This window comes from Oryzias melastigma, linkage group LG18 (genome assembly GCF_002922805.2).
Source record: "Oryzias melastigma strain HK-1 linkage group LG18, ASM292280v2, whole genome shotgun sequence".
NCBI classification, from domain to species: domain Eukaryota; kingdom Metazoa; phylum Chordata; class Actinopteri; order Beloniformes; family Adrianichthyidae; genus Oryzias; species Oryzias melastigma.
The window spans coordinates 4,093,618-4,105,447 of NC_050529.1; the positions used below are offsets into that span (position 1 = coordinate 4,093,618).

Genomic DNA, 11,830 nt, shown 5'->3' on the forward strand with positions numbered 1-11,830 from the left:
TCACTTCCAGACCTGCAGCAGCCAATCAGATCCCTCCTTCATGTGTCTCCAGGGTAACAGAAGTACGAGGCTTCACTGACTCCCAGAAAGAGGAGTACTTCAGGAGGAGATTCAGTGATGAAGATCTGTCCAGCAGAGTCTTCTCCCATATCAAGACCTCCAAGAGTCTCTTCATCATGTGTGAAATTCCAGTCTTCTGCTGGATCACTGCTGTGGTTCTAGAGCACATGATGGCCACAGAAAAGATAGGAGACCTTCCCACCACCATGACTGACTTGTATTCACACTTCCTGATGGTCCAGACAAAGAGGAAGAAGAACAAATACCATCAAGAACAGGAGCTGACAGAGGCTGACATGGACGTTCTCCTGAAGCTGGGGAGGCTGGCCTTTGAACATCTGGAGAAAGGAAACATCATGTTCTACCAAGAAGACCTGGAGCAGTGTGGTCTGGATGTCACAGAGGCCTCGGTGTACTCTGGAGTTTGTACTAAAATCTTCAGAAGAGAATGTGAGATCTTCCAGAAAGCAGTTTACTGCTTTGTTCATCTGAGTGTTCAGGAGTTTCTGGCTGCAGTTTACATGATGCACTGTTACAACAACAAAACAGTGATGAAGAAGAACTTCTTTGAGGACCAAATAACCACTTTACCTCTGGATGAATTTCTTCATAGAGTTATGACGACGTCCGTTCGGAGTAAAACAGGCCACCTTGATCTTTTTGTCCGTTTTCTTCATGGCCTCTCTGTAGAGTCCAACCAGAGGCTCCTAGGAAACCTACTGGGGTGGACCGAGAACAGTCCAGAAACCATACAGAAGGCTATCAACAACCTGAAAAAGATGAACAGTGAAAACATGTGCCTTGACAGAACCATCAACCTTTTCCACTGTCTGACCGAAATGAGGGACCTCACGGTTCATCAGGAGATCCAGGAGTTCCTCAAGTCTGAAAATAGATCAAAGAAACAGCTCTCAGTGATCCACTGCACAGCTCTGGCCTACATGCTGCAGATGTCTGAAGATGTTCTGGATGAGTTGGATGTGAAGCATTACAACACAATTGAAGAGGGTGGATGGAGACTTATTGCAGCTGTGAGCAACTGCAAAAGGTTTCGGTGAGTCCAAAGATAACACTCAAATTTTAGGATTAGGATTTTTCCACTAGCAGTGAAAATGTTTCACTTTTTTGTGTGTTCTTGAGTTTAAGGATTTTTTATTTGTAAATATAATGCAAGATTTTTTTTAAAATAACAAGTTAGTTAAAGTTGCGAGTGGTATTATATGGCCCGCAAGCTTCTCGCCACCACCCTCACCTCCTTTCCCTGCACTTTCCACACCTGTCTAGTCAAGCCTGACCCACTTTTGACTCAGGCTAGTCAGAGTTTAAAAATGTACAAATTGATGTAAAAAAAACCATGACTTTTTTAAAATGGCGGATTTTCTTTTGTTTTTATCTCTCTAGCGAACATTTTATGTTTTGGTTGCCTGGGGACACTGAACTAGATCTGCGTTAGTTTCAGTAGAATCGGCCAAAGTAAACTCGGATTTCCTTAGCACCAAAGGCCTTTCGCTAACTACACCCACGTTCCTGTGATGTATCGTTTTTTTTCAGCTGTTGCCAAGAGTACATAAATTGTTGAGATGGAGAAACCAAAGCTTTTCCGGTTAAATCTGCCTTTCTAAACCAAAAACGAAAATATTTTTCCACATTTTATGTTTGTCTTCCTCCCTTTCTGGGATCCCCTGGATGTGCAGCGGCTTTAACGTTTACCTATACCGATACGGGTGTGCTCAGCTTTCTCTGTCTCTTCTGTTTAGAGAGAAAAAAAATGTTTGCGACGGACTCATCACTGCTCTCTTAAGACAACAAACACAGGATGGGTGAACAGACTTATTGGAAACCCTGCTACGAATTCAAAACTGCAGCGGATGGTTGGAAATGCGCGAGTGACGAAATTAAGCTTCATTTGGAAAGTCACATGATCATCAGCAATCTGAAGCGAGCGCTCGATACTCCACCAGTGATACTTCCGCTTTGAAAGACTAGATACAGAGTCGAGCTATCTGCTCGAGCAGAACATCTCTAATAAATTATTTTTTAACAGTAGTCTGGTAAAAAAAAAAAAAAAAGTGCAAGTAACAGTAGAGCCAACAAATTCTCATCCCAAAGTCGTCACAAGAATATGTTTAGTCAAGCACCCCTCCACATCATTTTTTGACGTTATGGGTGTCGCCAACCCTTCATTTTTTGACGTGCTGGCTGAGGTTGGGGACTCGTGATTTAACGGGCATCATGAACACAAAATCTACAACTTTTAATTGTAACGATTTTCACCCAATTGCTACTCAATGATGTCTGAGAAGTTAGGAGACCATCGACAAAAATGCCAAGGACAAGTTTTTATTCGTTGCTGGTACTAAAGATGTTGCGGTTAATTTTTTTAAAAGTCAGGATGGCGTCATTTCCCGAAGTCAAAGATCAGCTCCAGACGTGGTTGTAGACCTTAACTGGCAGCATGTGATATTTTGTCAAGATCGCTTGAAAAAAAGTTTCCTTTTCCAATATGGTGAAAAAAAAGGAAAATCGCCAAAGCTAACATTTTTCTGCAGAATGGCCACCTACCGCTGCACCACAGCCCCCCCGTCACTGTAGTAACTTTTGTTACTGAGGTCCCAGCTCTCTTCAATTGAATTGTTCTTTTACACAGATACCAGATCAAACTTAGTATCTTAGTATGACTTTAGTTAGGAACCCATAAAAGTCATGATTTATGACGGATGCTTTGAACTCAGCTTTATCTTGTTCAGGTTAAGTGGGTTGATGAAGTCTTCTGAAGAGGATCCCAACAGGTGAGAAAAGTACATCTAATCACTGCGTTGTTTATTATTCTAGGTATAACAGGTGATGTCAGTCTAAGTCAGGGGTCTGCAACCTGTGGCTCCAGAGCCACATGTGGCTCTTTTATCTCTCTATTGTGGCTCTCTGGCTGAAGAAAAATAAAAATAATAATAATTGTAAAAAAAATTGAGATTAGCTATTATTTTAGCAAGACACTAACGTTTTTGGCTACTTTGTTATCCAGTGGGGTTTTTAGGCAAATTCAGAGTTTAGCTTCTATTTTAGCAACATGCTAACGTTTTTAGCTAGTTTGTTATCTACTGAAAATGTTTTAGATAATTTCGAATTTAGCTTCAATTTTAGCAACGTGCTAAGATTTTTGACTAATTTAGTTTAGTGAGGAACTTTAGGCTATTATGGAATTCAGCTAGTAATTAAGCAACAAGCTAGCTCTAAGTGCAAATACAGTTGTCATTTTTTTATATATTTAAGAAACAGGAGAAATGTTAAAATTAAATATTATGAATAGACTATGAATGCAAATCCAAATTTATTAAAGCTAAAGTAAGTCAATGTGGCTCCTTCTAGGTTTTGATCAGTAGAAAACAAGCCCTAATGGCTCTGTTACTGTTAAAGGTTGTCTAAGTGAAAAAGCAGCATGATAAAGTTGCCCCACATGTGCATGTTTATACACACTAGAATTGCCACAATTAGAAATTGAAGTGTTGTATTCTTTTAGTAGTATTTGATGCATTAATTATAAATAAGGGACCAAATATTTTTTCACTTAAAATTCAGTCCAGAAAACATTCTGGGGAACGAGAAGGTTGTGGAAGACATGCATTTGGGAAGACCATCTTGTCAACAGCAAGAGCAGTTAAACTATTTTTGCAATATTTCTTATGTTATCTGAATGTCATGATAACTTTACTGTACTTCTGGATTAATTTCTTTCACTGAGGAACTTCGGTTTCCTGTGTTTTACATCTGCCTATGTTAAAGTAAAACACAGGAAACTGAAGTTCCATAGTGGAGATGTGAAACCCAGGTTAGGTTTGGGTCGCCATAGTAACCCTAATTTGTGGAGTACAAATGGGACAGGGGAACTGCCTATTGTGTAGTTGTTGTCGTTTACACCTTAAACCGGGGGTCGGCAACCTGCGGCTCCGGAGCCGCATGCGGCTCTTCAAGCACCCCCTTGCGGCTCAGTGGCGCTTTTTTCAAAAATGTTTTGATAATAATTTAAATTGTTGGAAGGAAATATATTGTGCCGGTTTAGGTGGGAGCAGAGCCACAGAGTACTGGCAGATTAAATCCAGACATCACTTGTGTCCCATACATTGTATGATCCCTCATGATTGGAGTAAGAAGGGCATACGCAGGCCATGGAGACCAGCTGGTGTCAGCAAATTAACTACCATTTTTTTAACAGCTCCGAACCACAGAACAGCAGACACTGTGAGGAGCCTGACTCATACACACACCACTCTCACTCATGGTGCCGGTAAAACACTCAAGTCCCATAATGCAACACAAGAACAGACACTAACTCCACCCACTAACAAGGAACTATTTCTAAATTAACAGTCAGGCTGCCACAATATTTTTGTTTTAATACGATTTCTGTAGAAGGACAAACATGACACAAACATCCTTTACGTTTTCCAGTTGTTGTGAGAGGAGTGTAGATGCTTCCACGCCGTCTGAGTCAGCGCACAGCAGAATTCCTGCCCGTGCGTCTGGAGCGCACGTGAGCGCACGTTGCTACGCGGGTTTTGAAGTCGGGTCACGAGCTCCACGTACAAATCGGCACGCATTGAGCGCGCTGAATCTTCAATCCGGTTCAAGATTTCCACGCACAGTCGCGGCAGCTCAGAGCTGTAACTGTGCGTGGAAATCTTGAACCGGATTGAAGATTCAGCGCGGGAGCTGCTTGTGGGCGGAGTCTGCTTCAAAGCACAGAAGTACCAAACGTGATCACGAAGGAGAAATGAATCATTACGGTTTGTGTCCGCTCAGGTTAATATGACACCAAGATGAGATGAGCGCTAATGAACAGTAGAAGAAGAATAGAAGAAGAATCTCCTCCCCGCCACTGCGTGCGTGACCGCGCTGCTCCGGTGTGGATACCACCTGCTGAGCGCGGCGATGTGCAGGTCTCATCCACCGGCCGCGTGCGGTGCGTGGCGGGGAGGAGATTCTCCTTCTATTGTATTTTTACTGTTCATTAGCGCTCATCTGCATCTACAACAGGGAGAACCGAAAGTAAAAGTGTTGAAAATCCCCCAAATCTTTCTGAAGACTTTTGTTTTCACAACTCTGTCCTTTTAAATGTCTGACTATAAGACTCACGCGCGCTCCAGACTTGGAGGGCAGGAATTTAGGTGTGCACGCGCTTATATTGACTCTTCATTGAAAGTGTTGATTGACGCGGCCAGTGTGGAAGCACCTTAAAGGTGCACGTTACATTTTTGTGTTTTTTTTTCAAATCCTCTAAATAAAAATGACATAAAAAATCGTATTTCTTTATTGCATTTCTTTAATTTCATCAAAGCAATGAAACAAACTGTAATTCATTCATATTGTAGTGATGGTCTCAGACACGCGCTGGGCTTGCTGTCGGTCTGGCAGCGCAAGGAATTGTGGGTTACCCATTCTTTTGCCTGTCTGACTGGAATTGGATTTAAGTTTGGGTTTTCGTCAATGTGTTTTGTTGTCTGACTGTTGAACATTTGTTGACATTTATGATTTTGTCCTGTTATGTTTGAATTCTTCCTGCACCTGGAGTGAGAATGAGGGAGAGACTGATCAGGACCCCCTCTCGTTGTGTCATTGAGGGATGTCAAAATAAAAGCTCAAATGTCATCATGAGGCTATTCAGCTTTTGTCAGATAGTTTGACGCTGCAATGTCTCTCCAACTTGTCATGAGGCCAAAAATGTAGCTTATATGACACGAGGACACACAGCAGGAGAAATATTCGTTCATTCGACACATTCTCCATGTGTTACTTTCTGGGTACGACTTTTACAAGCTGTTTCAATTAATGCGGCTCCAGACACATTTGGTTTTTATTGTATTGGTCCAAAGTGGCTCTTTCAACACTTTGGGTTGCCGACCCCTGCCTTAAACCAAAGGCTACTACGCCCGGTACCGCCATATACAGTCAAAGCAGACCACCAGAAGGTTTAAAAGTAATAAATGTTGAAAGTTACGATCGTTTGTTCATACATACAAGTCAGATCATTGACTCAAACATGTAGACCAGGATTTGTTAATGATTACATTTGTTAGGTGGTCTGGTTTTTGTGTAAGCTACATTAAAAAAAATACTGTACATTTTCCAGAATAAAGCAGCACAAATATGTAAATTCTACAACTTTTTCCAAGAAATGAGCTGTTGTACAGAACTGGATGCAATAAAAGGATGGAGTTAGGTCTCCTCTCAAGCATGAGGTCCGCAGACAATAACCTGCTCATTTCTGTATTTGTCATAACAGACTTTCTGCTCGAGAACTCTCAGAGACAGATTGTGAAGTTGTGGCCTTAGCACTGAAGTCGAGCCCCTCCCATCTGACAGAACTGGACCTGAGCTGGAACAAGATCCAGGAGATAGCAGCAAACGCTCTGAGTGTTGGACTGAAGAGTCCAAACTGCAAGCTGGAGACTCTCAGGTCAGAGCAACATATGCGCCTGATATCAACAGCTTGAAAAGTTAATGTAATTTGTTAGATTTTGTTATTTTAAAACATGGGTTGGTATCAGGCCATAAATGAACAGAACATAAAACCTATAAACATTTGATGATGAATTCTCCTCTCCAGTGCCCTGACAGTGACTTTGTCAGGGGAGTGAGGAGTGTGATTCCCCTGTTGTTGGAACTCACCCTCCTGTCCCCTTTCTTTAAACGGAAACCATCACCCCTGTCTACAAGTCCAGTTATACGGTTCCCGACTGCCACGTAATGAAGCAGGGACGTGTCAGCCAAGACCCTCCCACAGCATTCAGACACATGAAGTACTCGGGGAGGACCTCATCCATTGGACTCCCTCTTTAACTTGATGGCATCCCTTGCCTCCAGTGTCCACCGCTGTGTTTGGGGGTTGCCACTACGATTGGGGCCAGAGACCTTGAAACAGTAGCTCCAAACAGTAGCAGAGACAATGGAGGGGATAGTCCACTCTGACTCAGTGTCACCATCCTCCCTCAGTACCTGTTTCAAGCTCTCCGAGATGTGGGAATTAGACCTCTTTGACGGAAGACTCAGTCAGAGGTTCCCAGCAGACCCTCACAATACGTTTGGGTCTCAAGTCTTTCTGGCCTCTTCCCACCAGGGGATCCAGCTCACCACCATAAAGTCAGTGGACAGCTCTGCCCCTCTCTTTACTTGAGTGTCCATGACACATGTTCGAAGGTTGCCTCACTGAGACATTTGCATTCGACTTCCACCCAAACCACACCGACTGGCCCTTTCTGAGCTCTCCTGCAGGGGGTGGACTCAAGGGAGAGTGAATCCACAATGTGTTTTTGGCCTGGACCCAACTGTGGGAGAAGCCCCGGCCATCATGCAGTAACTTGTGAACCCCAACCCTATCTGGCTCCAGGGTGGGGACCCGGTGATGCAAGTCTGGGTGTTGTAGCGGACTCTTGAGATGTGCTTCTCATAAAGGCGGTTCTGAACTGCTCATTGTCTGGCTCGTCTGCAAGGACCAGTCTGCCAATCAAGATCCTACCAGGGGCAAAAGACACAGATTTTGGCCCTTGGTACCCCTCTGGGGTCAGGATTTGAAAGTTTCTGGGATCATTCAAGCTTTCAAATCCCTGCAACACGTTAAGATGGCAGTTCACAGAAGCAGATGTGTGACCCCAAAGTGTCTGGCTCTAGTGGGGGTTTCTGCCTAATCATTCTTTTAGAAGGAGGTTTCCTTTTCCCCTTCTGCTCAGAAACTCAGATCATAAATTACTATGAAAATCCTTTGATTTAATCTTCTACAGACCATGATTAAAGTAAAAACAATTATGTCGCTCTGGAATAATATGGACTGAGTTTTAAGATAAAATACATTCTGGATTGGATTTAATTTGTGAATTCAGACTGCAGTCAATTTTTTCAACACTTGAAGTCACATTTACTTGCTGGATTCAAACACACCTGAAATACTTAAACACACCTTGATCACTTTTACAGGACCATCCCTAAAAATTTCTTTCTGGATTCAGGTTGAAAGGCTGCAGTTTGTCAGAGACCAGTTGTGCTGTTCTGGGAACTGCACTGAAGTCCAACCCGTCCCGTCTGACAGAACTGGACCTGAGCTACAACATGGTCCAGGATTCAGGACTGAAGCAGTTATGTGGTGTTCTGGAAAGTCCAGACTGCAAACTGAGGACTCTGAGGTGAGTTGCTCCTATTTGTGCCCGAAAGTCTTCTAAAACACAAAAAAAGGTCAGAGACAAAAGACTAGTTAGCTGAGACTATAAAAAACAAATTATCCGCTGTCTCCAAAAAGTCAAAATTCCTTGTACTTCTATTATTTTGTGTGGTCAACTTCCAACAAGCTCACTCCTGGTTGGTCAGACTGGTCGTTATAAAACATTGACTCAGACTGACTTGGACCAATCACTGCATACTGTCAACGTCTGGCTCCAAATGGCGTTTTTGCCATAATATCACATATTGTGAAAAATTGACAACTGAATTCAGCTGGGGCCCTGCGACAGACTGGCGACTTGTCCAGGGTGTACCCCGCCTTCGCCCATCAGTAGCTGGGTTAGGCTCCGGCACCCCCGCAACCCCGAAAGGGAGAAAGCGGTCAAGAAAATGAATGAATGAATTCTACTGGAACTGGAAGTAAAACGTTTTTCATAGCCAATGTTTGAAACCAGAAGTTAAAGATGACTTAAAGTCTCCTTGCTTTGAAACGTTTCACCCCTCATCCACTCAGAATGATGAAGCCACTTGTCCAGATGCCACGACTCAACCTTTATGGACACAAGCAGCTAGTATAAAGAAAGTTGATACGTTTTTCATTCTTGTTTTCACCATCATCTCTTAAAGGAAGAAAATATATAAGAGATTCATGAAGGAGATTCTACTGTTTCCCTCTGATCCAGGTTGATGGACTGTCGGCTGTCTGATATCAGTTGTGAAGTTCTGGTCCTGGCTCTCAAGTCCAACCCGTCCCATCTGACAGAACTGGACTTGGGCATGAACAAGCTGCAGGATTCAGGAGTGGAGTCTCTGTGTGGTTTTCTTAGGAGTCCAGACTGCAGACTGAAGACTCTGGGGTCAGTTTTAGGTTTTTGGTGATTGAATGTTTGTGGAGGCCAACGACACCGTCATGATCCAAGACAACCGGACAAAGTCCCTTCACTTGTAGAGCTTCTGTTTGACTGGATGAACTTTTTCTGTCTGCATTCAGGTTAAAGAGCTGCAGTTTGTCAGAGATCAGCTGTGATCTTCTGGTCTCAGCTCTAGAGTCCAACCCGTCCTATCTGACAGAACTGGACCTGGTATACAACTACCTGCAGGATTCTGATGTTCAGCAGCTCTCTGCTCTGAAGAAGAGTCCAGACTGTAAACTGGAGACTGTGAGGTGAGTAGATGGTTGGACTCATCTCAGCTGCTTTCATTTGAACTCTGTTTTATAGACGTTTTCACAAGAAATCTGGAGAGATTAGGTTGACACCAGAACTTCTGCTGAAACTCTGCTGCTTTTCATGCTGCTTAACTGACATGCTTTTCATTTTCTTTGCTGTTTCTTTAGATGGAAGCCGTCTCTGCAAAAAGCAGAAGGTGTTGAGGATCTGTCTGTCTGGATGGAGCTAGGCTAGCAGCAGTTGGTCTGCAGAGATGTTCTGAGGAGAAGGCGACTGTCAGAGTTACAGACAGCTCCACTGTTGATCTACACTGTAAACTTCACATGAGAGACACTGTAAACTTAGAAAGCACCGCTGTCCTGCTTGTTTTACATGTTGGAGTGATTCATCTCCAGAGTTCTGGTGGTTTGGTTTGAGTTTGTGTAGCAGAGAAACACATAAAACCTTCTGGTTCTGGAGGACCAGGATTGAATAATTGATAGAGATATACTGCACTGCAAAAAAAAAAAAAACAGTTTTGTTAATGAACAGGGTTAAATGTAAACATATTTATACATAAGATGTCATGAAAGGAGATTTTAATACCTAAAAGAGTCACTTCTGCTTTTAAATATGAGCAAACTTTATTTTACTGTATGTCCACAACTTCTGGAGACCTTCAAGAAACTGTGGCTGGACCAGAGTTGTGAGGATCCTCGAAAGGGAATGAATGTTTTCAGAGTTTCTATAACACATCACACACTGAACACTTTAAAGCATGACAGACTACAGATTACTTCATGAGGGGTTGTTGGTTATTAACAAAAACACAAGCCTTCATTGTTTCTCTCTCTCTCTGACTGAGTTTAGTTGCTTTCCTCCTGCATTAACCCAACAGGGAATAAATAAAGACAAGAACAATATTAGGGGGCTTTTTTAAATGATTGTCTCAATGAAAATTAGAAGGAAAAAAGTTCAGGAGGCCTGAGCAGGCTGCATCTCCAATGCAACAGCAGTTCGTAACATTTTTGCAAACATCAGTCATAGTGCAATATTCAATCACCCACATTTTAATACAGGCATATAACATCCTGCATTTTTTGTTAAAATTGTGTGAAATGACCAAATAAAAAGGGGGAACAGACAACATTCACTAATGTAAAAACAGGTTAAAATATACATCATAGCATGACATGTATGTATATATATGTATTTGTATATATATTTTTACATATATTTACATACATAGTTTTTTGCACACAAACACACGTATATATGTGGTAAACACAAAAAATAAGACTATTGGTTTAAAATGCCCAACTTAAATTCAATTATTTAAAATGATATATTTTTTTAATTAAACGTGAAAAGCACAATTTTATTTTATGTTCAATTTTGGACGGAACCAAAGTGATGCGGACAGTTGTGTGCTCGGTTGTTTCCAACCGTGGGTTTTTGCATGAGCACCTCAGACGCAATCTGGACGACAAGAGAGAAGCATCGTGTGTTCATTGCTGTTGCCATTTTCTTCTGTTTTCAACAGAAAATCTATTTTGTTGCTTGGACGCCACGCCTGGTGTCGGTAACATATATATCTATATATACACGTTAATAAACAGGTCCTGGGTGACGAGCCAGATAAAGAGTGGTTTAGAACCCCTTTTTAAACACTACAATGCCATATACCAACATGTCACTTGGATTGGCGTCAATGGGGCCCTTCTCTGAAAGCAGACCTGGGGTTGGAGCTTGAAGGTGAGTGCCTAGTGGCTAGGACACTTCTCACATACCAGGTCTAGCCCAAAGAAACAATGAGATCCCTCTCTTGTGGGCCCACCTCCTGCAGGAGGTGTGGGTGGGGTCAGTGCGATGCGGATTGGGTGGTACTTGAAAGTGGGTGCCACGGTGGCTAAAATCTTTCTAATGGAACTTGGCTTTTGGACATGGAAGATCACCTCTACAAGAGGGAAGGAGCCTGACATTGTGCAGGAGTTTGAAAGGTCAAGACTAGATATAGTTTTGCTCACCTCCACACACAGTCTGGACTCTTAAACTCCCTCCCTTGACGGATTGAACTCTACCATTCTGGAGTTGCACATGCTGAGACGTGGCAGGCCGTATGGGCTTTCTTGTGTGCCCCCAGCTCAGCCACCAGGTGTTAGAGTGGATGAAAGGCTGGTTTTCCTTTTTCAGTAGCTGGAGGACACGTCTCTGACTGTGGTTTTGGCCTACGGGCTGAACACCAGTTCGGAATACCCAGCTTTCTTGATTTCTCTCAAAGCGGTACTGGAAAACACTCCGACTGTAGACTCCATTGTTCTCCTATGGGGACTTCAATGCCCATGTAAGGCAATAGCCGTGGAACCTGGAGAGGCATGATTGAAAGAAACACCCTCCCTGAACTCAACCTGAGCGAT

At 42.8% G+C, this 11,830-nt stretch overlaps 1 protein-coding gene across 1 annotated transcript; it reads left to right on the forward strand.

Annotated features, from left to right (window-relative positions):
- The first annotated feature begins 6 nt into the window (after positions 1 to 6).
- LOC112139919 (NACHT, LRR and PYD domains-containing protein 12) lies at positions 7 to 9,946 on the forward strand. The gene is made up of 7 exons (XM_024262774.2): positions 7 to 1,114; positions 2,808 to 2,849; positions 6,338 to 6,511; positions 8,058 to 8,231; positions 8,949 to 9,122; positions 9,257 to 9,430; positions 9,602 to 9,946. The coding sequence occupies exons 1-7, from the start codon at positions 177 to 179 to the stop codon at positions 9,666 to 9,668; spliced, it is 1,743 nt and encodes a 580-aa protein (XP_024118542.1). The 5' UTR covers positions 7 to 176; the 3' UTR covers positions 9,669 to 9,946.
- Positions 9,947 to 11,830: the final 1,884 nt, after the last annotated feature.

What these genes read in the sequence shown, in the direction of transcription:
- LOC112139919 (XM_024262774.2), top strand. Translation starts at nt 177, where the DNA reads ATGTGTGAAATTCCAGTCTTCTGCTGGATCACTGCTGTGGTTCTAGAG. An exon ending in TCTGAAGAGGATCCCAACAG is followed by an intron (nt 2,850 to 6,337) that starts GTGAGAAAAGTA and finishes TTGTCATAACAG; the next exon opens with ACTTTCTGCTCGAGAACTCT. An exon ending in TGCAAACTGAGGACTCTGAG is followed by an intron (nt 8,232 to 8,948) that starts GTGAGTTGCTCC and finishes CCTCTGATCCAG; the next exon opens with GTTGATGGACTGTCGGCTGT.